Source organism: Chelonia mydas, chromosome 10, assembly GCF_015237465.2.
Source record: "Chelonia mydas isolate rCheMyd1 chromosome 10, rCheMyd1.pri.v2, whole genome shotgun sequence".
Lineage (NCBI taxonomy): Eukaryota > Metazoa > Chordata > Testudines > Cheloniidae > Chelonia > Chelonia mydas.
In genome coordinates, this window is record NC_051250.2 from 8,747,067 (window position 1) to 8,774,639 (window position 27,573).

A 27,573-nucleotide genomic window follows, 5' to 3' on the forward strand; every position below is an offset into this window, starting at 1 on the left:
CTGACTTATCTGCTGAGCTCATCACTGACACAGACAATTCAGGAAGAATCCAAATGTCTTTCTGTCAGAGGCCGCCCCAGTCCGGACCCCCAGGGGTAATTCCGCTCAGCGTATATCTGGGGGGGCGGGTGTAGAGCTGATGTGAAACTCCTGGGTATTGGCAAGAGGAGCAAGGGGAAGGATGATGCAGTGGTTAGGGTGTTAGCCTGGGATTCAGGAGACCTGAGTCCAATCTCCTCTTCTGTGACCTGGGCAAGCCGCTTGGGCCCGGATTTTTAAAGGTGTTTATTTAGGTGCCTAAAGAGACACATAGGCACCTCATGGGATTTTCAAAAGCGCTTACACCCTGGGAGGGTGTAAACATCTTTAGCCTCCCTGTGCTTCTGCATTTCCCCGCCACACAGGGCTACTATGGGGATAAATATATTCCCGGCTGCGGGGTGCGGTGGCCGCGAGGGCTGTACGAAGCCCTTCGCTAGAGCGAGGGAAGGGAAGCACGACAAACTATGAGGAGTTGCTCATGCCCGGGACTGTGTTTTATCCTGGTTCCTGCTGTAATTGATCGGTTTCCTCGCTATTCAGGAGATGCTCCCGCCTGTCCCCTTGGCTGGCTGAGAGTCATTTATCTTCCTGAGCCCACCGGGGCCTGGCCTGCTCCCATCTGCCATTAATTTAGTGGAAGTGTGCAAACAAGGAGTGGCGGAGGGAAGGAATTAGTCAGGTGGAAGTACTCCCCTCGGCACCGGGCAGACAGCGCCCTGGCTGGCTGCCAAAGGATTACATCTTAATTGCGGCAGGTTGGCCATTGTCTCTCAGCATCTCTGCTTTCACCCGTCTGCCAGCAAGCGGCTTGGGGGCGTCCACCCCTTCCCTTCCCCCATATTTAGTTGCTCAGGAATGCCCAGACTCAGCATCTGGCTTCCGGCCAAGTCCCCGATTTGCACCCTAGGCTGAAAGGGCACAAGGAGGTGGAGTGATTTGGATCCCAGCTTGGTACCAGGAGAGCTCTGGGGACTGTTTGCTCTAAGTTCTCGCCCCTGCAGAGGCCCTAAAGAGATGGGCAGGGCACGGTCATCACTGAGGTGCAAATTAATCCTCTCTGGCTCCTGCGAATCTGAAATCTGAGCATACGTTATTGTTTGCATTGCAGTTGCGTCTAGCAGCCCGAGTCATACACCAGGAGACCGTTGTGCTAGGCCCTGTACAAACATGTCACTGCCCCGAGAGTTTACAATCTAAATGAATATGGGAAATCCACATGGGAAAATCCGTGCTTTGGATTAGCTGCACTGGCCACTAGAGAGCGCTGTTGTCCTGCTGAAAACACAGGGGCAAGTGCACTTTTCTGGCTGTCCTGGGAGGGGATTTGCAGGAAGCGCTTCCGTGTGCTCAGCTGACTTTTACCTACGACTGTTATAGGGCGAGTTAGATGACAGGCAGAGGATCCATCCAGTCAAAGCCCCTTTCTCATAAACACGCGAATGAGCCCAACTGACAGCACTGGTTTGGCTGGTACAGGCATCTGGTGGAGCAGTCTGTTCTAAACTGACTTCTAAGGTGAGGGGTATCTCCTATGCACTAGACTCTACTACAAAACTAGACCCTGAGGTGTCACTCTTGTAAGCGGCACTATTAAGGGCCATTCAGCAGGATGCTTTCCATCTTCCACAGCCTCACACGCTTCAGCTGTAGATCTCAAAGCTCTTTAGAAAATTGTGCATCGTTATCCCTATTGTACAGAGGGGGAAACTGAGGCATGCGAGGGGTTAAGTGATATTATCAAGATCACTCCATGTGCCTGCGTCTCCCCTACACTAGGTTTACATCAGTGTGACAGGGTGTACACAACCCACACCGGACAGGAAGGGGTTCAGATGCAGACATGGGCTCAGTTAGCCCCCTCCTGCTACACCAGCGCTGGGTGAGATGGCCTGAGAGGTGGACATAAAAGGAAGGAGGGATCACTGGGGAGGAGAGCAGACAGGCAGTTCCTGTGTGGGGCTAGAGGTGGGCTGGGGATGGTGGCCCTTTGTTGGAGGCTGAGCCTGACCCTGGCCGGCCTGATGGTTGGTTTGGTTGAAGCCTAGGAACCTGCAGCTGGATGTTAACACAGGCTGCTGCAGCTGGGAGCCTGCTGATAAGGAAGGGGGCTGAAAGCTGAGCCTTGGGGGGGAGGGATAGCTCAGTGGTTTGAGCTTTGGCCTGGTAAACCCAGGGTTGTGAGTTCAATCCTTGAGGGGGCCATTTAGGGATCTGGGGCAAAAATTGGGGATTGGTCCTGCTTTGAGCAGGGGATTGGACTAGATGACCTCCTGAGGTCCCTTCCAACTCTGTGATTCTGGCTGGCCTCCTTGAAGTGTCTTGGCTGAAGAGCTAAGCCACATCTATGGCTCAGGTGGGCTGAAGAATCATAGAATCATAGAATATCAGGGTTGGAAGGGACCCCAGAAGGTCATCTAGTCCAACCCCCTGCTCGAAGCAGGACCAAGTCCCAGTTAAATCATCCCAGCCAGGGCTGTGTCAAGTCTGACCTTAAAAACCTCTAAGGAAGGAGATTCTACCACCTCCCTAGGTAACGCATTCCAGTGTTTCACCACCCTCTTAGTGAAAAAGTTTTTCCTAATATCCAATCTAAACCTCCCCCATTGCAACTTGAGACCATTACTCCTCGTTCTGTCATCTGCTACCATTGAGAACAGTCTAGAGCCATCCTCTTTGGAACCCCCTTTCAGGTAGTTGAAAGCAGCTATCAAATCCCCCCTCATTCTTCTCTTCTGCAGACTAAACAATCCCAGCTCCCTCAGCCTCTCCTCATAAGTCATGTGCTCTAGACCCCTAATCATTTTTGTTGCCCTTCGCTGGACTCTCTCCAATTTATCCACATCCTTCTTGTAGTGTGGGGCCCAAAACTGGACACAGTACTCCAGATGAGGCCTCACCAGTGTCGAATAGAGGGGAACGATCACGTCCCTCGATCTGCTGGCAATGCCCCTACTTATGCATCCCAAAATGCCATTGTCCTTCTTGGCAACAAGGGCACACTGCTGACTCATATCCAGCTTCTCGTCCACTGTCACCCCTAGGTCCTTTTCCGCAGAACTGCTGCCTAGCCATTCGGTCCCTAGTCTGTAGCGGTGCATTGGATTCTTCCATCCTACGTGCAGGACCCTGCACTTATCCTTATTAAACCTCATCAGATTTCTTTTGGCCCAATCCTCCAATTTGTCTAGGTCCTTCTGTATCCTATCCCTCCCCTCCAGCGTATCTACCACTCCTCCCAGTTTAGTATCATCCGCAAATTTGCTGAGAGTGCAATCCACACCATCCTCCAGATCATTTATGAAGATATTGAACAAAACCGGCCCCAGGACCGACCCCTGGGGCACTCCACTTGACACCGGCTGCCAACTAGACATGGAGCCATTGATCACTACCCGTTGAGCCCGACAATCTAGCCAGCTTTCTACCCACCGTATAGTGCATTCATCCAGCCCATACTTCCTTAACTTGCTGACAAGAATACTGTGGGAGACCGTGTCAAAAGCTTTGCTAAAGTCAAGAAACAATACATCCACTGCTTTCCCTTCATCCACAGAACCAGTAATCTCATCATAAAAGGCGATTAGATTAGTCAGGCATGACCTTCCCTTGGTGAATCCATGCTGACTGTTCCTGATCACTTTCCTCTCATGTAAGTGGTTCAGGATTGATTCTTTGAGGACCTGCTCCATGATTTTTCCAGGGACTGAGGTGAGGCTGACTGGCCTGTAGTTCCCAGGATCCTCCTTCTTCCCTTTTTTAAAGATTGGCACTACATTAGCCTTTTTCCAGTCATCCGGGACTTCCCCCGTTCGCCACGAGTTTTCAAAGATAATGGCCAAGGGCTCTGCAATCACAGCCGCCAACTCCTTCAGCACTCTCGGATGCAACTCGTCCGGCCCCATGGACTTGTGCACGTCCAGCTTTTCTAAATAGTCCCTAACCACCTCTATCTCCACAGAGGGCTGGCCATCTCTTCCCCATTCTGTGATGCCCAGCGCAGCAGTCTGGGAGCTGACCTTGTTAGTGAAAACAGAGGCAAAAAAAGCATTGAGTACATTAGCTTTTTCCACATCCTCTGTCACTAGGTTGCCTCCCTCATTCAGTAAGGGGCCCACACTTTCCTTGGCTTTCTTCTTGTTGCCAACATACCTGAAGAAACCCTTCTTGTTACTCTTGACATCTCTTGCTAGCTGCAGCTCCAGGTGCGATTTGGCCCTCCTGATATCTTTCCTACATGCCCGAGCAATATTTTTATACTCTTCCCTGGTCATATGTCCAACCTTCCACTTCTTGTAAGCTTCTTTTTTATGTTTAAGATCCGCTAGGATTTCACCGTTAAGCCAAGCTGGTCGCCTGCCATATTTACTATTCTTTCGACTCATCGGGATGGTTTGTCCCTGTAACCTCAACAGGGATTCCTTGAAATACAGCCAGCTCTCCTGGACTCCCTTCCCCTTCATGTTAGTCCCCCAGGGGATCCTGGCCATCTGTTCCCTGAGGGAGTTGAAGTCTGCTTTCCTGAAGTCCAGGGTCCGTATCCTGCTGCTTACCTTTCTTCCCTGCGTCAGGATCCTGAACTCAACCAACTCATGGTCACTGCCTCCCAGATTCCCATCCACTTTTGCTTCCCCCACTAATTCTACCCGGTTTGTGAGCAGCAGGTCAAGAAAAGCGCCCCCCCTAGTTGGCTCCCCTAGCAGAGAATGTGGGGAAACTGAGGCAAAGCTGCTGCATCCATGTCATGCTATGAGGGTGTACACTGGGATGGCAAATCTGTTATACATCACTAAATGTAGCCATGTTACCTCTGATTTACTGGTTTCAGAGTAGCAGCCGTGTTAGTCTGTATTCGCAAAAAGAAAAGGAGTACTTGTGGCACCTTAGAGACTAACAAATTTATTTGAGCATAAGCTTCAGGAGCTACAGCTCACTTCATCGGATGCTTATGCTCAAAAAATTTGTTAGTCTCTAAGGTGCCACAAGTACTCCTTTTCTTTTCTCTGATTTACTGTTCACCTGTGTAAGCGAGAGGAGATGCAGGGCTAGCGCAGCCATGGCAAAAGCAGAATCCCCCCTAGGGTTCCTAACTCCCAGCCCTCAGGAATGTAGAAACACTCTTCTACCCCGTAGATGCGGTGCAAGGTATGACAGTAAATCCTGTAGGCAGGCTCGGGCAATTAGAACTAATGACCTCCTCTGCACCGAACAGATTCTCCGGTAGTGCTGGGTGCTCGATAGATTGTAACATTTACTCCTATTTAAAAAAATATAAAATTAGCAGTTCAGTTGGCAAATTGTTTGAGATACTTTGTGGGAAATGGCTCAACCATGGGGGGTTTGTTTGGTACAACGTGGCAGAAGTCATTAGCTTTCAGGTTGGTCTATAACTCGATTTAAACGTGTAATCAAACATTTCTGCATTCAACATCAATAGCCCTGCTAGGGAGCTAATGTTTATTCTCTCAGCATTAATATTATGATTCTGTTTTGTTTCCTGAGCACTGACAGTGGGCTTGGTACTGTGCAAAAGACATTGCTTCAAGGAATTTACAATCTCAGGCCCTGATCCAGCAAACACTTGCTCATTGGCTTAACTTTACTCACTAGGAGTAATCCCATTAAAATTAAGCACGAGTGTAAGGTTTGCAGGGTCAGGTCCTAAATGAGAGCTAGTTACTAGTGGAAAGATTGAGTTTCTTCTCAAGGAAAATTGTGGCAACCGCCAGGATGAATGGACTTTGACCAAAAGACACATGGCTAGTGTCTCCTATTGCATTGATCTTGCAAGGTACTGGGCACTTCAGTCCAATCCACTAAAGATACAAATATCATCCAGTTCTGAGAATCACTTATGCCTTGTCCCCACTGAACGATCTCCTCAACCAAACCCAGGCCACTGGTCTTCTTATCTGGCATTGGTCCCTCGTACCCTTTCCACCAAGCCACGTTCTAGGGATTTCCAATCTACACATTCCCATAACGGGGCTCTACACAGGTGGCCAGCTGGTGTGCTTCCCTTTTTCTATATTTGGGGGGCAGCGTGGTAAGGCTCACATCCTTCTCGACACCAAGTGGGGAGAAGGCTACCTGTCTTCTCAGGAAAGGCCCCTGTTCTTGCCATTTTCATTTCTCACTGAGCAGGCTGTGTCCTGAGGTGCCCCAGAATGCCCCCCAGTGGCTTGGGTTTTATCCAGTGAGTTTGTTCAACTAGGGCACCCCACAGTCAGCTCCCACAAAAGCATGAGGTTCATGCTGTTTGGCACAAGGAGGACTGTATTCGCCCATCCCCACCACATCCATCCTGCATACAGGAAGTGAGTCCCCCACGCCAGCAACGCAAGGTTCAGATGGGCTGGGTTGGGCTGTTCAGAATGCTCAAAGAAAGGGCCCTTTGCCTGGCCAGCGAGGGAGCAATATTCCATTTTGGCGGTCAAGCTTCCCTTCAATCAAAGGGACAGTGTCAATATAATAACACAGCACGTGTCCTTCCCTTGGCCAACTAAATAAGGCTGCTTCTGATTGGTACCACTGGAAGAGCTGGAGAAATCTGATTTGCTTTTCACCCATCCAGGGTGTTGCTGACTGTTTTTGCACTTTACTTAGCTTGACGCTAGTCGTGGTCAGTTTCACTTGTAGGGGCAAATTTTCAAATATTCATCACCCACAATTAGGGTTGCCACCTGACCTGGCTTTCCCAGGCTGATCCGTTTTTTGAGGTAGCGCGGTGCCCAGGAAACCTGCAAGGGAGCTCAGTGCACGCTGCCAACTCTCCCGTTTTATGGGCTCAGCATCATCCCGGATGTCCTGGCTTTTTCACCCCTCAGAGGCGGCAGCCCTACCCACAACTGGGGCCAGGTTGACAAAAGCATTCAGCTCCCAATCAGGCACCAAAATATTTGGCCGGATTTTCAAATGCATTCGACCCCCAGCAGCTCCCAGTGTCACGTTTGTGGCCAGGTTTTCAAAAGAGATCAGGCTCTGATGTCCTGAGCTGTTTGGAAAACCGGGCCCTGATGGTGAGCACGGAGCTGTCTGGAAAAGTGCGGGCTACAGTCCATTTCCCTGCCTGCATCGCAGGCATAGCCCAAGGCTCCCCTGCGAAAATGTGAAAAACGCTCCACTTTAGAGTGACATTTTGTTCAATCTTCTTCATAAAAAAAACCCCAAGCTAAATGAAGTACGAACCACGGATAATCAAAACTGTGGGGGCACTTTGTATGATAAATCCAATTCAGATCCATTTTACTTGCCTTGATTTAGCTGTGGTTTAATTATACCACCAGATGCAATCCTGAAGGCTTGGTATTGTTCAGCCTGACGGTGTTTTTTCCTCCCTTTATGAGCATCTTTGACTAATTTTTAGTGTCGTATCCTGGCTTGTCTTGAGGCCATTTCTCTTTCTGAGAAGAAATTGACAACAGGCAGGGTCTCATTTTCCATTGCGGGATTTCCATGGAATTGTTACATTGGCATAAAACCAGCAGTGGAAAACCAAGGCCCACATTCTGAAATATTGTTAGCTATTCTTTATGAGTCTTAGCATGGAGTTTTTCTATTATTTTAATAGCTTCTGAAATGTATAAATAATTAGTAAATAGAGCAACAATAGCTCAATGTAGTAGCTTAATTGACATTCCCTTTTGGTAAAAACCTTTATTGCCTGGTATGACAAATACCTACTTCAGCACTTCCTAAAGTGTGGGGTGCATCCCCCTTGGGGGAGACTTATCGGACTAGCTAAGGGGCACAGACTAAGTCTCTCCTTTGTTCTCCAGGGTCTCAGTTTTCATTTAAAAAAAAAAAGAGAAAGTCTCTAGCTGTTATGGTTGAGAAGAAAACTTTGAAAACGTGACCCAAGTGCGACTGACGCGGTGATGTCTGCCTGAGTCTGCAGGGAGCCTGAAACAAGCTCTGTGGTGTGATCTGCCATGTTCATTTCAAAGGGCACTAACTTAGATGCCAATGATGATGCTTCAAACACCAGCATTGTTAACTGTCTCGCTGCTCATCACAGCATGTAAGCAAGGAGGAGACAGCTCAGATTAGGACGATCTACACAATCTACTCTGAGTGACCACTCCATTTGTGTAGGCCTTTAACAACACATGAGGGGGCTAAGGATGTGTGTGTGTGTGTTTGGAGGGGGTGATTGCTTTATTTTTCCTGGACAGGGGCTCAGGTTTCAGAAGGTTGGGGGATGCTAGCTCACTCTGTTGACATTTTAAGTAACAATGTCATTAAATATCTTTCTCTCTCAGGAAGCAACACTCTTATCTCTGTATCTAACCCGACCCTACATAGGGATGGTTGACTAGGCATTCCTAGCCCTATAGTTTTCCATAGACCTGGCCCAATGCATGGATGACAGGGGAGATAGTGAGTGACATTACACATTTCCTGTCCAATGGAAGCTGCAATGTGCCATTTTACTGTGTGAAAGAAGGAGAGGAAAATACTGAGCTAGATTCTCCACTCAGTTACATGACCACATTGTCTCCCTGTAATTTAGTGGATGGGAGGCTAGACTGGGAGTTGGAAACCTGGATTCTAGCCCCAACTTGTCTATGGGTTTGCTGCTTGGGTAGGTTTCTTCCCTGCTCACTTTCTCCATCTGTAAGCTGGTGATCGTGATATTTGGTAAAGTGTTTTGAGACACCTGGAAGACACGTACTATAGCAGAGTTCAGTATTTACAACCAAGTCTATGGAATAAGTGGGAAAAGAATCAGGCCTGTTATATTGTATGGAATTATTTTAGTGGTATAGTCAGATTTCCTCTTCTTTCAGAAGCAGTGTGTTTTAAGTGTAGCACTTGAGAGGCCAGGAGTTCTGAGTTCTAATTCCCCCCCCCCACACACACACACACACTGACACAGACTCCTTTGGTGACTTTGGCCTGGCTGCCTCAGTTTCCCCATCTGTACGATAGGTGTAATAATAGTGATGTGATAGGACTGTTGGAAGGATTCGTTAAAGATGAAAAGTTCTAGGTGTTGTTATTTAGGTGGAGGAATTTTTTTATTATTTTTTTTAAGCCTTTTGATGACACTCCACGGCTATCTCTGTCTGCATTACAAGGGTTCTCACAGGCCGTTCCAACTCTGAACTGCTCCCAACACCTGCAAAGCCCAAGTGGATTCCCTGAGGGTGCCGGCTGAGGATCTGCAGGCTGATGACACTGCAGATGCGTGGTGCCGTGTTTCTTTGGCAGAGCTGGGGTCCAAAACTGGACACCGCAAAATGCATTTCAAAGGAAATCATTGTAGCCTTGCGAGATGGGTGATTTAGCCACAGGCAGCTTGCGTCTGGCACTGCTCCTCTAGCTGTGATGCTGGGCCAGTCAACCAATCCCCAGCCTACAATGTGATGGAAAAGGGTGTGCTTGTTACATTGTATCCCCGGGCACTAGTACTCATTGCAGGAATCGACTGGATTGATTGAACTTGCTGGCCCTGTGAGGTAAACACTAGCACGTACAGCTTGGCCAGCTGAGCTCCATGACATTGCTCTTGTCTCAAGACATCAGCAGAGCAGTGGCATATCTGGAGGGAACAGGGGTGTCAGGAAGAATCCCCCCCCACCTCTCTCCGTGTACAGTATTGCACATCTGGCTAGTGCCCAGCCAGGATCCTCTGAACTGGTCCGTGGCCAGGGCAGGCTGCTGGACTAGGTGGCTTGATGAGCTGACCCAGCATGGCAAATCCATGTGGTTGATTCGCAGGAGAGCAAATGGCACCCAGTGATTTTGTGAATGGTGCTGCCCCCCCTGCCAGTGTCTGTTTGATTTTTGACATGCCTAATGGATGAGTTGTCAGCGCTAACTGCGGCAAGCTCCTTCCGGGACGGATCTGGTCGCTGCCTCCCCCGGGTGTCACTGGGTGTCCCACCCCCTCCAGTTGCTGGGGCTGCCAGGTGGGTTCAGGCAGCTCCCTGTGGATTCCTTTGACCTCATGAGAGCTGGTGCTTGGGAAGTCAGGGGCTTTGTTGCTGTGCTGTGCTGGGCAGAGAGCTGTCTGGCTCATGAGATGGGAACTGATGGGCTGCTTTTTCAAGTGCACCTCCGGAAAGCAGCGTGGGCTAGTGGATAGTGCACTAGACTAGGCCTTAGGAGATCTGGGTTCTCTCCTTAGCTCAGCTGCCAGATGACCATCCTGTGCCTCAGTTTCCCCATCTGTAACACAGGGATATGATCCTGAGCTCCTTTCTAGAGCACTTTGAGATCTACTGATCAACAGTGTTATCTAAGAGCTAGAGATTATTTATTAATATCTGTGCGCACTCATGGAGGAATGCATGCTGGCCTTCGGGCTTCCCTCTCCTCTTCCTCTCTCCAGTACCCTTCCCCCAGAGGCCCCTGTGTGAAAACAGAGAGCACTAGAGGGGAAGAGGTAGTTTTGAAAGACCCATCCTCCTGAATCTGCATGCATGCTGGCCGGTCTTTGTCCCTTTGCATGGCTTAGACTCTCAAGCATCTTCCCAGTTATAGTGCTCACTTATGCAGTACAAAGGAGCAGTCTTTTGGACCTCTTAATTTCTCTCTTTTAATTTGCTAGGCAAGGCCCAGAATGCCCCTAAGAGGTAGAGTAAGTCACTTCACCCACCACCGAAATGCAGCCACCTCTGGGGCGGAGCACACAGCTGTTTCATATAGCAACACTGCAGAACACATATTTGCTTCCATTTTGCCCTGCTCAGGTTCTGTGTCTGAGTGGTAACGTACATCTTTGTTTTCTCATTGCAGAGTCTCTCACTGGATCTGTTTGGTGAAGTAGCAGCAAAGACTTTGCAGCCTTGGACTTCTCTTCTGCAACAGCAGTATTTGGGGGGGAGGGGGGGCAGGGACCGGGGAGGGGAACATCAGAAAAGGAGTCAGGAGACCTTTCACGTTGTCTGCATGCTTGACTCAGGGATGAGCACAGGCAGAGTCAACGCATACAGCATAGTATCCTCTGAGGAAGACGGGCTGAGGTTGACCACCATGCCAGGAGTCAACGGCTTTGGGAACGGTAAGATCCACACCAGGAGGAAATGCCGGAATAGGTTCGTGAAGAAGAATGGCCAATGCAATGTCGAGTTCACCAACATGGATGACAAGCCTCAAAGATACATTGCTGACATGTTCACGACATGTGTCGACATCCGCTGGAGGTACATGTTGTTGCTTTTCTCCCTGGCCTTTCTGGTGTCCTGGTTATTATTTGGGCTGATTTTCTGGCTCATTGCACTTGTCCATGGAGACCTAGAAAACCCAGCCGGGGATGACAGCTTCAAGCCTTGTGTTCTTCAAGTGAACGGCTTTGTGGCTGCTTTTCTGTTCTCCATTGAAACCCAAACGACGATCGGCTATGGATTCCGCTGCGTGACAGAGGAGTGCCCGATAGCCGTCTTCATGGTGGTGGTGCAGTCCATTGTGGGGTGTATAATCGACTCCTTCATGATTGGGGCAATCATGGCAAAGATGGCCAGGCCCAAGAAAAGGGCCCAAACGTTACTTTTCAGCCATAATGCTGTTGTGGCCATGAGAGATGGGAAGCTCTGCCTGATGTGGAGAGTTGGGAACCTTCGAAAAAGCCACATTGTGGAAGCCCATGTGAGAGCTCAGTTAATTAAGCCTAGAATCACCGAGGAGGGGGAATATATCCCCCTCGATCAAATAGACATTGACGTTGGGTTTGACAAAGGCTTGGACCGTATTTTCTTGGTGTCGCCAATCACTATTCTTCATGAGATCAATGAGGAAAGCCCGCTGTTTGGAATTAGCCACCAGGACCTGGAAACAGATGACTTTGAAATTGTGGTGATCCTTGAAGGGATGGTAGAAGCCACAGCCATGACGACACAAGCTCGGAGCTCCTACTTGGCCAGCGAGATCCTGTGGGGCCACCGCTTTGAGCCCGTCCTGTTTGAGGAGAAAAACCAGTACAAAGTAGACTACTCACACTTCCACAAAACCTACGAGGTGCCGTCGACCCCGCGCTGCAGCGCTAAGGACTTGGTGGAGAACAAATTCCTGCTCCCTAGCACCAACTCCTTCTGCTACGAGAATGAGCTGGCCTTCATGAGCCGTGATGAGGAGGAGGAGGAGGAAGAGGACGATGACAGCAGGGGTCTGGATGACCTGAACCCAGACAACAGGCATGAATTTGACAGGCTTCAGGCCACAATAGCACTGGATCAGAGGTCATATAGAAGGGAGTCAGAAATATGACCCAGGGCCCCCCCACTAACTGATCTGAGGTTATTTTTCCTCTCATCTCTTCCCCTACCACCTGCTCAAATTATGCAGAACAATGCAAGTGCCATAGGAATGCTTGAGAAATTAGTATCGTTTGTAGTTTTAAGTTTCATTGCAATAACCACTGACCGGTCTGTGATAGGAAACCACAGCAGGCCACAGAGTGTTTTGAACTTCCAGGGTTGATAAAGCTATTAGAAAATGTACTGGAAGCAGATTCAGTATGGCGGCACAGATAAGGGAGAACACCGGGGGCGGGATCTGCAGGAGTACCTTCTTTGCACGCAGAGAGCTGGTGATTTTGTTTTCTTTCACTCTGTGAAAATGAAAGCATTTCCCTGGAGCTGAGCTCTGCGAGGTTCAAAAGGAGGAAATATCAGGAAACAAATCCTTTTGGTTGGTTTCGTTTTTTTTAACTGAACACAAACATTATATATATTTCTGGCAGGAGATGTGATTCGGTTGCACAAGAACGACACTTGAAAACATGTAATGTAAAGTACTCCTTTTTCAATTTGGGGGAAGGGAAACGAGGTTTGAATTTGTCAACTTAGTGCCCGGGAGACTGTTTACCAATAATAATAGTGTAATAATCATACATTCAAAATGTGATTCAATATATTTGTAAAACAAAGAAGGCAATGAAGAAGCTGCATGAATTGTTTTAGGGCTGACTCCCAGGGTGTTCGGCAGGCTGCCTCCTGGTTATTGGCTGGCAACGCTTTGTAACCGGGTCGCAGCACTGATGGGCAGAAGCCCAGTGGCAGCAAAAGCAAGGAGCACAATTACTGGCAACGTAGCACAGGGAATGCTAAACTCTGGGATAAACAAACAATTAATAATAGTAATAATTAAGAATAATAATGAACACGCTGATGGAAATATTTATTTTTGGGGTGGGGCGGGATTGAGCGTGTCCGCTGGGTTATCATTTTTGAGCACTGATGTTTTGTTTTTTGCACCTTTGGCTAAAATGAGCGGGATTCTCGTTTGGGGTAAATCAGCTTTGCTCCGTTGAGTAGCTAAGGAGCAAGCTTCTGTTCTGAGTCACTTGCAGTCAGTGGGGTTGCTACTGAGAATGAAAAGTGGCCTCATGGGCCAGCCTTTAAATCAGGGGTGGCCAATCTGAGCCTGAGAAAGGGCCAGGCTTTACCAATGTACATTGCCAAAGAGCCACAGTAATATGTCAGCAGCCCCCCACATCAGCTCCCCCCTGCCACTCCCAGCGCCTCCTGCCCACCGGTAGCCCCGCCGATCAGCACCTCTCTTTCCCTCCCCACACCTCCCGATCAGCTGTTTCGTGGCATGCAGGAGGCTCGGGGGGGGGGGGGGGGGGAGAGGAGCAAGGGCAGTGCAGGATCGGGGGAGGGGGCGGGAAGGGGTGGAGTGGGGGCAGGGCCTGTGGCAGAGCCAGGGGTTGAGCAGTGAGCACCCCCCGGCACACTGGGAAGTTGGCGCCTGTCGCTCCAGCTCCGGAGTCGGTGCCTATACAAGGAGCCGCATATTAACGTCTGAAGAGCCGCATCTGGCTCTGGAGCCACAGGTTGGCCACCCCTGCTTTAAATGGTGTAAATGGAGCTGCCGTCTACTTATTGACTTCAGATTTACACTAGCTTTGGATCTGCCTCCGTGTCTCCAGTGGGACCATTCAGAATGTTTATTTTTTTAAGGAATGGAATGGAAGTTCTAGAAGTCAGGTATTGCCCATTTTCCCCAAAAGTCTGACCCTCCCTCCCCCCCCCAAACAATTCCGTTGTTTTAAACGTGAAAACCTATGTGCACTATTTTTTTTGGTCCTTTTGCACAGAGCAAAATTCACAATGCGTTGGTTGCCCTCCCTTGTATTAATGTCTATTCTATTCTTGAGCGTGTTTGTAACTGATGAATTGGACACTGGACAGTGCTACGTGCAACGGCCAAAAAAGAGAACCAATGATTTCTCTGACTCAAACCTCATCTACTCTCAAACCAGGGGTCCCATGCCTTAGAGATGCAAAATTGTTCAGCTGTACACAGCTTTTCCCCAGCACCAGAATCCCTGCTTTGAATTGTTTCCTAGTCAAGCGCTCTCCCTCCAGCCTTACGGCATGTCATGTGTCACTCCATATGGGTTCAGCCATGCAGCAAGAACACAGAACAGATCACGGGCAATAAACAGGGCCCACACTGCACACATTACAGGCTATTATTGATTGCCAGCTGCTTGTTATTCCAAAAGGCACAAAAGATCATGCCTGTACTTGCGTGGGAGCTTTTGCTCCCAGAGGGAAAGGACATCGGGCATTTCCAGCACTGCGCAGAGAAAGGATCCATCTAAAATCAGAATAAAATCATTACCGGGCCAATCATTACCTGTGTCCCAGTGGCCTAAGATTCACGTGGCCAGTTGTCACTTTCCTACATACTGAACTTCCCAGTGACAGCTAGTGTAGAGTTCAGAAACTCCTGCTCTAAAAATTCAGACTCCTCCCACTTCAACTAAAGGAGAAACTCTAGTAGCTATTGGCAGTATAGTGCCTATGACACACAGTTGCAGAGCTTTTATTCTATCCAACAGAGGGCAGAGGTGGGTGCACAGACCCACTAGCCAATTCATTTGCTGTAGCATCCAGATCAGTGAAAGAGGGAATGAAAGGGGGGGCCCTGAGATGTGGTCATCAGCCAAATCATTCATTACCCACACTCAGCTCTCGTTATCTTTCCAGGGCATTGCAAACAGTAATGAACATAGCCTCCTCCAGTGCATGTGAGGAGTTAAGTATTGTCATCCCCTGTGGCACAGAAAGGTTAAAGGACTTGCTTAAGGCCATTGAGGGAGTTGGTGTCAGAGACAGGATTAGTCCTGTGCTCAGATCACCTGTCTCTCTTGCGAGAGCTCCCACCTTTTCCTCAGCAGACCTGCTTCTCAAGCCAGGGTGCTGCACGGGTCCTGCTGTACTGCTGCGTACAAAGCACTGGCTGGAATGTGCAGCTTGGATGGTAACAATTAGCTGTAAAGAACGGGAGCGGTCACCAAAACAGAAGTTACTGCTCTGGGGAGTTTTCCTCCAAGTCATCCTGGTACCATTTCCAGCATCCGTTAGCCTTTCCAGCAGTGACTGAAAGCTCCATGCTGCTTACTCAAGGGGCTGCTTTATTTTTGGCTTCCTAAATGATGTGCAGTCCTGCTCTGTGGAGGAAGGGGGGAGAAAGCATCTGCTTCTCCTTGACAAATGTCAGCACGGCTGTGACTATTTTCGTCTGGCCTAATGCATGGGCCTCCTGAATTCTAATCCCAGCTCTGCAAAGGACTTGACATGTGGCCTTGGAGAAGTCTCTTAATATGTCTCCCTCATTCCACCTGTAAAATCAGGGTGCTTCAGAGGGGTGATTGGAAAGATTAACTGTTTCATGTGACTGTCGCCCATGCTGCAGGGGTAGGGCTGCTAATTTTGGTTGGACGTACTCCTGGAGGTTTCATCACATGACACAGTCTTTAATTTAACATGCATCTTTAATTCCTGGAGACTCCAGGACAGGACTGGAGGGTTGGCAACTGTTGCAATGTCACTGATGTCATGGGAACTCTGCATCAGTGTATGCCAGTGCAGGATGGGCAATGTTTGTTCAGTGCCCTGAAAATGTGCAGAGCTGAGAATTTGTCCCCTGCGTAACTGGAGCATATGGTCACACAATCAGAGATGGGCATGGCTGCGTAGAGACATAGTCACACCCACCCTGCAAAGCCCCATGCCAGAGGCATAACTTTTTTGTGTTTCTAAGGCAGAAAATGCAGATGTGATTCCCCCCCACCCCCCTTCCCTGCCCAGTTCCAGCTAAACCATGACAATTTCCTTTCTTTGATTCGAGGGACAGTTTTGGTGCCTGCTTCTTGAGCAACAGAGGGGATGGGGAGGGGGGAAGGAGGGAGGGCAAGGATCTTTCTTGCGGGTATTATTTATTTATTTTTATTTTTTCTAAAATGCTTTTTTTTGGTGGCTTTAGGTTCTTTTGAGAAAGATGCACAACTTTGCTGCTGTCAGGTTCCTTTCGTACTATATATCACGGTAAATATTTGTATATAAAACTGAAAAGAGAGAAAAAAATAGAGATGTCTTTAAGTAAATTATTGCTTTTAAAAAAAATATTATATAATTGTACAGTCCCACCTGGGAGAATAGAATAATATATACATACATATTTTTAAACTACTGCATAGGAGGATGTGAACGAGCTTGTGGAAAACCCATGCAGCCCTAGTGAATTGAATTTCAAAGACTTTTCCTCACTCTTGTTCACACGCCCCCTAACCCGAACATCTCGCTCATGAAGAGCTAACTCCAGAGAGTAATGTTATATATAATGTATAGTTCGAGAGATGGAATGTGCTGTTACATAATGTATAGATATTTTTTTCTGCCTACCTGTGAGTGCTATAGCTGGTCAGTCTTTTTACAACTATCAGGGAGCAATATAAGGATGTCCCGACAGTTTCCTCTCGGCTAATAGCGTTATTGCATCAGAACGCAAACATTCAAAAAGAAAATAAGCCAAACAAAGTCTGTGTATTTGACATTTGTAAAGAGGACCACCTCCCACCCGTCAAGAAGCTTGCGATGCAGTGAGCAGGCTACAAAAGGCCACCCTGAGAGCGCTCTTCATGCACATTGTATGTGTCGACAAGCCAGTCGCGCAAAAAGTGTTTTGCTCTTAAAAGGGGTGGCCCTGGGTATGGGCTTGGGTGTGGCCAACCCATTAATGAACGGGGGTTTGCCTTTGAAAAGTGCGGCCTTCTGAGAGGGATGTGACACCACGCTGAAGGGCTGGAGTGGAATAGGTCAGGAGTCACTGGACGGAGTTACTCTGGATGTACACGGGTACAACTAAAGCAGAATTTGCCATGTGAAGAGATACTCTATCAACTTCAGTCCTGGTGTCTTCAACCTGGATTCCACACCAATCTCAGCCCGACTCAGGGATTTCCTGACAGGCCCAGCAAGATGGGATTCTCCATGTGATTGGACAATGTTTGGTCCAATCTCTGCCAAGCTCTTTGTGTTTCTTTGGTTGGTGTGTGGGATTGTTTTGTTTGTTTGTGTTTAATTTCCTGAGTTCAGGGACAAGTAGGAGACCTTCATAGACCGACACCTTTCTGGAAAGGGCTTTTTGAGCTGAGCAGGTGAAGTGGTTGCTAGGCAGAACACCTGCCAGCCATTTCCTTGAAGCTTAAAACCCTGGTTATGTCTAGTTAACTCCCTGGTGTGAGTTCTTGGTCCTCAGAGAATCTTTGACATCAGAGATGGAAATGACCCACCAAGTCCTCTCTGCCATCCCGTCTGTATATAATAAACCCCCCTTAGTCAGGGCTCGAGCAAACTTACATAAGTAACAGCTGCTTTGGAAAGGAATCAATTTGATTGGCTGGCTGGGACCCTGGGCCAGATCCTGCTCTCATTTCCACTGGTGCAGCCCCAGGGAAGTCAATCAGGTTGCACTAGTGAAAGCAGAAACTGGTCTCTATCCTAAGATCCCTGGTTCAAGAGATATTCCCTGCTTCCTCAAATACAGCTAAACCCTGAGGCTTTGCAGAACAATGGCTGCTCAGCCTGCAATGGGGAAATCGAATCCCCATCCCTCCCACCCAGGGGTTGGCAGAAGGTCTCCCTTCCCTCCTTGGATAGTTTCCGGGTGACTCTTAGCCCAGCTCTTTCCAAATGATCGGGTATACAGGATAATTCAGCTGTTGCTTGCATACAGGGAATGGAAACTGTTGTGATCAGCCTTAGCTGCTTCTTATTTAATCTACTGCACTTATTCTTTAGGGCTGGGACAATCACTTACTTGTAACCATTTGAGATTCGGTGCCTGCTTGACCTTCAAACCTTTTGTAGGAGATGAATTCAAAGCCACCTTTTCTATCTTTAATAAGGCAGAACAAATGTGTTTATTTTTAAACTTTCCTGCTCTTTTCTTTTCACTTGTGCTGAAGACCAAAAGAGTCACTCCTCTTTTCCTTGCACTTCAAAAGGCAGGAGTGAGTCTATAGAGCATATGTAAAAGAGATAAGCCTAAAGCTGCACATGTCTGAGCTGGAGCCACCTCTCAAACCCCTCGCAATTCAGGGATGCTGGGATCTGGGGTGTGGCTTGTCCGGTTGTAGAATTAAAGCTCAGCCTTGAAATGTGGATTTGGGTTTGGATCTAGAGAACCCCAAACTCTCAAAAATGTCAGGTGTATTTCGATCTGGATATTCGTTTTAGGCCCATCTTCTAATAGCTACGATTAGTGCAGAATCCTCTTCGAGTCCCCTGTTCAGCAAAGCACTTTAGCATGTGCTTAAAGTTTGGTGCATGCTTAAGTGCATTGCTTAATCCTGTGGGTGTGCTATGGGTGAATCAGAGCCATAGGGCCAACTCCTGGAGCCCTTATTCATGCCTTCTCAAACTGACATCAATGGGAGCGTTGCCTGAGTAAGGAACATCCTGATTTGGTCCATTGTGAACCATTTTCCTCCAAAGAGCTCAATTGGCAGATGGTGATGCAGAGAGAATTTGTTGAATTTCATGTTCTTCTGTTCTGAAAAGAGCTTCATTGTCTTTGACTTTGCTGTTTCTCTGCTCCACCCTCCGTGTGCCTGTGTGTGTGTACACTGAAAAGCCAAGCAGACGTTTTCTCCAGACCTCACTGCCTTTGGCTGGTGCTTTAATGGTCCCAAGTTGACAATGGAATCTGGAACTGATTCTCCAGTGCCCTGATTCACGACTGAGCCTTGTGGAGTCACTCTCACTAGTACAAAGTGAGTGAACAGTCCCACCATTCTGACCTGGATGCATTTGATGCTCACTTTGCACTGGGGTCGGGACTTGTCTAGACGGTGTGGCCATGTGCACTTAGAGAGATCTGAATTGTAAATTGCACCAATGTGTTATGCACTAACTGGCCCGCGTGGACCCTGCTGACATGCGGTAAATGTTCCCTAAGGCATGTTAACATTGTACAGTTTCAACAGTACGACGTTAATGCGAACTTTCAGTGCACACCAACAGAGTCAACATAGGCCAGTTAGTGTGCAACATGGCGTTCTTTAGAATTCACACCTCTCTAGTGAGCATTGCTGTGCCGTGTAGACAAGGTGCCAGGCGCTGGAGAATCGGATACTGTATCCTCAGGCAGGTCAGCTGCCAGAGAGCATTTGCTTCCTGGAGAATAAAAATTACGTGGTGACGGAATCATTCTTGGAGGATTGTTTTTATATATAGTGGTTAGAGACGTTGCCAGGCCTTCTGGGTATATCTGTATCATTTCCACCAGCACTGTTTGTTCTGTGTTTCATGGCACATATATCTGGGATATATGTGACAATATACCTATGTAAGTAAAATGTATTTCATGTGACAAAACTGGCCAATTTTCCTGTTCTTTTAAATATATATAAATATAAAAGTATCCAAAAGATATAAATAGCATAGAGAAAATAATCTAAATATATAATAAAAGTATTTTGATCTATTTAAAATATGGTGTATATTTCAAAGATCATAAAAATTGTCTGGTTGTATCGTATTTTAAATATATTTTATTACCTTGTTACTTGTCATATATATTATTTAAATGCTCAGCAAACTTGGTCAGACATTGAGCAAAAATCTGGGCAAGCTGTGCTGATCAGTAGGACTTTAACATGAAGAGCATCAAGTCAGTAAGAGCAAAGAAGGAAGAAAATCTCTTAACCCCTTCATGGCTAGGTTTCCCTGCATCCGCTCTGTAGTAGTAGAAAGCCCAATGATTGTTTGAAGCACTGATCTCTCAGTGTAAAGTTGGCATTCAGAGGTGATGGATCTGGTACATGGGGGAGCAGCTAAGTGGTTAAAAGGGACTTGCTTGTGCTAACAAAACAGAAATTCCCCATGAGCTGAACAGATCTATCCACTTGCTGGCTTGATTGAGATAGCAAAGTTTCAAGTAGCTGGGTTTGGGGTGGGGAGGAGCATTGTCAAGCTTCGAGGACAGGAAGTTGATGAAATATTTTGGGGGGCGTGACGTTCTAAGTTTTTAAAGCTTTTTAGGAGACTATTAAAATGGGACATTGCTTAAGAGATCTTTAGAGCCGCAGGGCCCGCTTATGATCTCATTTACACTGGTGTAAATCAGGAGCAACTCAATTGACATCAATGAGGTTACGCCATTGTAGAAGTGAGATCAGCATCGGGCCCTACAAAACAACAGGGAAAGGAGTTTCAGCCAACTTTGCTTTCCATCTTGCTGGGAGGTTAAAAATCTCCCTCACTTTCAGCAGACACGGGGAAGGGGTCACAGGAAGAATCAGTAGGGCGGAGAAGGGCGGAGCACAATGCCAACAAAGAGACACTACTGAAACACACAGAAGAGAACCTACAATAGACTGGGTCTCGTACTAAGAGGAAAAGGTGTGGAAGCAGAGAGGAAACTGGGAAATGTGTATTGAGCCAGGACAAAAATATCCCAGCTGGGAGGATGGCTGAGTCCAAATCACTATCCAAAAGTTTCTCCAGAGCAACAATATTCGTTGTCCCACATGGCAGAATCAAGGGACCATTTGTCTGAAGTGTCCTTGAATTCCAGTGGGAGCTGTTTTCAAAGTGCACTTCTTCCATGAAAGGATGTTACATAACACAGGGTATAGACTTGAGCTCACATGGCAGCTCTCAAGATCTTTTAGCAACAGAAGAGAAATATGCTAGAAAGTAAATAATACATAGAGATTTATTACATTGTGGACTCGACACTGGGTCAGCCCTTCTGGGTTTTCCTCTTAACTCTTCTACATGAGTTTTTTGGGACCGGAGGGCACAGGGGTTGCTGATCTGATCTGGAGCCTTTGCCAAATAGGTCAGAAGTCTGAATCCAGGCCAGGTTAGTAGCGTCCAAAAGTCGACATACTTAGATAGCTGCTTGTTTGGTAGCCTGGTGATTTCAATCCAGTTCCTTAGTAGAGAGCTCTCAGCATCACAGAAATCATGGCCAACAGCTGGCTCTAATCAGCAACCTTTTGATCACCTCAACAGCAAGACCAAGAACACAAACGATTCAAGGGCTGGAGAAAATGCCTTGCAGTGAGAGATGTAAATCGCTCAAACTGTTTCGCTTATTAAAAAGAAGATTGAGAGGTGACTTGATTGCAGTCTTTAACTAACTTCCTAGGGAGCAAATACTGGGTACTAAAAGGTTCTTTAATTTAGCAGAAAAAAGCATTCTGAGAACCAATGGCTGGAAGCTGAAGCCAGACGCATTCAGATTAGAAATTAGGCACAAATTTTTAACAGTGAGGCTGAGTAGCCACTGGAACAAACTGCCAAGGGAAGTGGTGGATTCCCCATCTCTTGACGTCTTTAGATCAAGACGGGATGCCTTTCTGGAAGAGTCGCTTTTGCCAAAGACAAGCTCAGTACATGGGTAACTGAGTGAAATGTAGTGATAGCCTGTGATAGCCAGGAGGTCAGACTAGATCAGAGGTGGGCAAACTACCACCCGTGGGCCACATTTGGCCCACAGGTCCTTCCTGCCCGGCCCCTGAGCTCCTGGCCCAGGAGGCTCGCCCCCGGCCCCTCCCCCACTGTTCTCCCTCGCCTGCAGCCTCAGCATGCCGAGCCACCAGCGTAATGCCCTGGGTGGCCGGGCAGTGCGGTAAGGAGCAGGGAGCAGAGGGGGTTGGATGGAGGGTAGGGGAGTTGGGGGTGGTGGTCAGAGGGCAGGGGTGTGGATAGGAGTCGGGGCAGTCAGAGGGCGGGAAACAGGGGGGTTGGATGGGGCAGGGGTACCTGGGGGCAAGTCAGGAATGAGATGGGGGGTTGGATGAGGCGGCGGGGGGCAGTCAGGGGTGGGGGATCCGGGGCGGTCAGGGGACATTGAGCAGGGGGTGGTGGATGGGGTAGGAGTCCGGGGGGAGCCATCAGGGGGCGAGAAGCAAGGGGGTCAGATAGGAGGCGGGGGCCAGGCCACACCTAGCTGTTTGGGGAGACACAGCCTCCCCTAACCAACCCTCCCTACAATTTTGGAAACCCAATGTGGCCCTCAGCCCAAAAAGTTCACCCACCCCTGGACTAGATGATCTAATGGTCACTTTGGGCTTTAAACTCTGTGAATGAATCTATGTCAACGAAACGGCTGCGGCCTCGTGCAGAACTGCCAGTGCTGTTCCTGTGTTGTGGATAAACAGAGAACTTCAGCCTCGGCTCCAGCACCCTTCAACAAAGCAAACATCCACTCCAAGAGCTCTGGGGCCAGCCCTCTGAGTGTTTGCTTTTCTATTTAATCGTAATAAATATCAAAGTCGCTTGCACTATACAACCATAACTCCAAATAAATCAGCACCTGTCTTAATAGCACAGAAGCCAGGAAAGCCCCAGAGGAAGCTCACACTTTGGACCCCACTCGTCCCCTTGCATCTGGTTGGAGCAGGTGTCTCCGTGGCATGGGGGCGACCTACCTATTGAAGCAAATGTGCTGCAAACACATGCTCTGCATTTCACTTTAACTCTACATTTCTGGGTCCTGGTGGGTTAAACCTGGACCCCATTTTCCAAGGCAGATGCACCAGTCAAAAGATGAATATGCCTATAGCAGCTGCAAAAGTTGGGTAACTGCACATCTAGTCACAGGTCTGGACTTCGAGCAGACAGGGAAGTTAATTTAACGGGAGAGGCACCTGATCTGCATGTTCAATTGCAAGTTTCCACAGCAGCTGGGGGTGTGCATCTGGCACCTGGGTTGTTGTGGGAGTGGCAGGTTCATGCATATCTTTTGCAGCCACATCCACTGAGTCCTTGTTTGGTTCTTTTTTGTTTTCCCAGTACAGATGTTAGTGGGTATGCCTGGGAGGCTAGATGGCTTATATCAGAGAACATGGGTGAAAGGAAGAGATTGAGCCTTTGAAGAAGGATGGGGTCCTTGTTCTGTAGGAGACAACCTGTACCCCCTATTGTCACTCATGAGTCAGTAGACAAAAAGAACTTCTATTACCACATCCAACTTGCCAGGCACCATGGCCCCAGCAAATAAATTAAATGCCTATTAGCTGGTATAAATGTTGTGGTTTCTTAAATAAGCTAATAGGAAACATCTGTGTTCAATCCAGTGAACCCTCAAGAAGTTTTGAGGGTTAAGAATCTAATTACATTGCTGATCAAATTCTGAATGAATGTTACACGGCAGGCAGAGGCATTTGGGGCAATTTATTACACCACCAGAAAACCTTTTTAACAATCAAGGCTTGTTTGGCTGCTTAAACACTGACTAGGCAGAGAAGTTGTATCCATTTTCTATTAATCACCACCCTGCCCAAGTGCCTTCCCACCTAGATCACAGCCCGGCTTCAAGTAAGTGTCTAGTGCTATTTATTCACGCACCACTGTTGGTACACATAGAACAAAGGACCCAGGGGCCTGATCCAGAGATGGGGAGTCTTTCCATCGTCTTCTGTGGGTTTTGGCTTCCATCCCCAGTGAGTTTCTGACAGGCCAGAGTTTGGATCAATATTGTTGTTGATAGCAGGGCTGTCAGGCAGGCAGCCATTACTTGCTAATGTATTGTAACTTCAGTTGAATTTTTTTCAAGCCGTTCAGTCCCTGGAGATTCTGTTTTTCCCAGGACAGAAGGGTTATGCCCAGTGACAGATACTCATGTGAAGCCAGGAACACACCTTAGCATCAGTCCTGACATCCCAAGGACATGCTGCTAAGGTATGGTGCTAGGTTTACACCAGGGTCTAGCATGGGAAGGGTTAAACTGCAGCTTCTTTTGGCATGCACTGTCTCATCCCCAATTTGCTAAAAGCCTGAGGAGGCGGAAGTGGCTGTGTTTAAAGTGAACAGGCTGACCAAAGAGAGCTCAGTGTTTTACGGTGAACTGCAGGGCAGGATGGCAGAGTCCAGCAACAAGGGGAGAAGATCTTTTGCTTCAATCTGTGTTTTCGTAACTGTGTTGTCTTCCTGTGGGAATTATCATTAGAGCCAGTACTGGGGCTCTTGGAGTTAATGCACCAGCCAAAGTCACCCAGGAAATGCCCCCTACTAGACCAAGGTCACCGGTGGGGTGGAGTGGGGGGAATCTTTATGGAAGGAACTCCACCAGGGAAATCCACAACTGAATTCCCACCACCAGTCCTCACAGAAGGGAAGCTGGGGTTGGAGCTGATGCAAAAGCCAGACGCTTCTCTCAGTCACTCCGGTGTAAATCTGGAGTGACTTCATTGACATGTGTGGCAATTCTTCTGGATGCACCAGTGTGTGGTTGAGACAAGAATCTGGCCTAACCAGCAGGCACACACAATAGTGCGATATGATCAACAGCATTTCTGTGACCAAAGTGTCCTGAGCTAAATAACAATAATATAATTAGTAACGTTGCACTTTGGGGGGTGGGGGGGAGTCAGGAGGGCAGGGAAGGAGGTTTATTAAATTTCTCCCTGTCTTGAGATTGGCTCCTTTGTCCAGCCTGGAGACGGGTTGAAGGTTGCTTGTTTACTGGGCACAGCTGTTTCAAAGAGAACACAAACCAGAGCTTTCCTTTTTGCCCCAATCCTATTTGTTTATGTCTTTGCAATGCCTTCTGGGAAGGCCTGAACAACCTGTTGCGTGAGGATCTTTGTATCTACCCTAGGGTATGGTACCTCTGGGATGTTCAAGGCATGTCTCACATGAGGTAACCATAGCAATGCATCATCAGCTTCTCTCTGCTTCTGTCAATTTTGTTTTGCATCTTGTATTAAGATGGCACCTCTCTGTCTTTCTTTTTCTCTCTCGCTCTCCTCTCCTTCTTCCTGCACGACCAAAGGCAAGAAAAACAGCCGGGGCCTGAGTTTCCATTTCCTTACACTAGTTTTACCCTGGCATAACTCTTCTCCTACTCCAGATTTTCCCTGGTGTATTTAAGAGGCAAATCAGGCAATTGGAGTCCTTTACCATGATAATATAAACCTGGCTGCTTTAATTTCTCCATCCCACCTTAAGAAGCACTTAAGTATGCTAGGACATAATTAAGGGTTTCCCTTACATTTGTTGCTAACAGGTCACTGTCAGGGTAAAAATCTTCAATATGATTTTTCCTTGAAAATGTCCCTTATCGCTATTAGTAATAACCCTCTGCACTATTCAAATAGAAAGAGTTTTAAACATCTAATTTAATTCCCACCCTTTAAGTTCTTTGTTCGATGCTCACATTTAATTTAGCTTGGATAGAGAAAACAGATGAGTCAGTTTCACTTTGTTCCTTGTCAGTTTTTAGTCAATTTTGCTGACAGTTCTCCAGGAATCAGCAAAAGGCTGCAAGGTTTGGGTCTGGTGCACTGAAGGGAGAGTGTTTCTTTGTCTAAGAAAATCTGTCTCCACCCCAATAACTTTTTTTAAAAAAAATGCAATGGAAATATTTCTACTGGTCTTTAAGTAAAAATTAAATTTGGGCCAAATTTGCCCTGCCAGTACCCCTTTCAAGAGAAGATCAGTGAAACAGTAGCCAATGGATTATCATGGAGGATAATTCCTGTGTCACTTGCAAGTTGCCATCCCCTACTCCACAAAGTGGACTCGATGCCCTTTAGGGTTTTTAGTTTTTCCTTTTAGAAAGGGAAGAATATAAACGGACAAGTTAGTTATGTTGGTAAATTAATGTCTGTGCACAGACAGCTGTTTTCTCCTCGTCTTTTTCTGAAGGGGCATATCTGCATTTGCAGTGCCTGTTTAGCACTTTCGGAGCAACTTTCATCTTCAAAGCACTTTACAAACAGCAACTAATAACTCCTCACAACATGCCTGTGGGGTCGACAAGTAGCCCCCATTTTACAGAGGAGGGAAACTGAGGCAGGGGGAAGTAATTTGCACAAGGGGGCATGAGTGTCAGAGCTGGGACTTGAACTCAGGGGTTCCTGGCTCCCTTGTGTGTTAACCACTAGATTGTGTTGCGGCGTAATGAAAGAAATATGACACCAAAGATGGGGTTCCAGGATAAGACCAGAAGAGCAGAATGCAAAGGCTGGGTTTTTTTTTAAAACAAACTGTTTATAAAGAGAAAAGCATTTCTACTTTGTAACTGTCCTGTCCATTGGGGTCCTTGGCTGGCTCAGTTCTTGCAGACTGCTATATAGCACTATTTGGGTAATACAGTTTTTGAGGGGGGGAGTGGGAGGTTGGTATGGAGGTCCTGAAAATTAGAAAAGTGGAAACCTTTTCAGTGTTTGACTTCAGTTGCCTTGTGGCTGAGGTTGCTCTGAGGCACTTTTTGCCACCGGTTGTATTAGAAGAAGCAAGACATTAAAACTTGCTTTGTATTGGATTCTGAGCCACTCCTTTACCAAGGTGACAGGGGAAGGGAATGGCATCACTTGCACACATCCCAAGTCTCAGTAGCCCCAAAAGCCATATGCTTCCAGATTGTCCAGCAGTCCATACCCAGCAACATGTGGCTTTTCATTTCATTTTCCCCTCATTACGCCTGTCCTTTAAAACATCTTTTCACCGCCCAGATTCTGCACTTAGCCCCCACTCTTTATCCCGTTCTGCCTGCTGGCCCTGGGCCCAGGGAAGGGCAAATGGAGCGATGAGTCTCCAAACCTTGTGGTGGGGGGAGCCTCTGGGAAAGTGCTGTGGTTGTGCGTCTTTGGTGCGAGGTGTGTTTTGTGGGCCTTAAACCCTGCTCCGCACCTTTTCCTCTTCCGTGGGTCGCTGACTGCTGAGATCTGCCAGCAACTCTTGCAGCTGAGTTTTCCCGTGTTCTTAGAGCCATCCGGGAAGCCGGCAGCCTTCTGTTTATAGAGACACCCTCCTGATACATGGGCCCTGAAAGGACATTCAGTTATAATACGGTTCACATAATATCATAAAATTACCCCTGGCCCCGCCCTTCAGTTATTATTCTTCGTTTTAGTGTTTCATTGTTTTAGGGAGGAAGGGGGGCCTCTTCACATCTGCAGGCCGATGGTGGGGCCGTCCTCCAGGCATGCCCCCTCCCCCCGTGACTGTGGCACTCAGACCTTAGTTGCGTTCACACACAGTCCCCCTCAGCCCCGACCCACCAGAGCCTTCCTCCCTGTGTGCGCTGTCTCATGAACCCCCTCCCACTTCGTTGGTTCACAGTGTCCACCAGCACAGAAGTTTGTGGTTGTACCAGAGAAAACGGATGTTTATTTCTCTTAAAGGGATGATTGGTTGACCTTTGACCTCTGTAGAAGTCTTCCTCTTTTGCCCAGTTTACGACTTACATGTAAACACAAAGATGATCCTTGTTTTTTGGGAAGTTTTATTTTAATGCTATGGAGATTTAATAAATAAAAACAATTCTAATATGAAT

At 47.6% G+C, this 27,573-nt stretch overlaps 1 protein-coding gene across 1 annotated transcript; it reads left to right on the plus strand.

The window, feature by feature from the left end:
* Positions 1-10,891: 10,891 nt before the first annotated feature.
* On the plus strand, positions 10,892-27,565 carry LOC102939369 (ATP-sensitive inward rectifier potassium channel 12). Its single transcript, XM_043524543.1, has one exon. It carries the CDS (start codon positions 10,936-10,938, stop codon positions 12,247-12,249), a length of 1,314 nt encoding a protein of 437 aa, XP_043380478.1. The 5' UTR covers positions 10,892-10,935; the 3' UTR covers positions 12,250-27,565.
* The last annotated feature ends 8 nt before the right edge of the window (positions 27,566-27,573 follow it).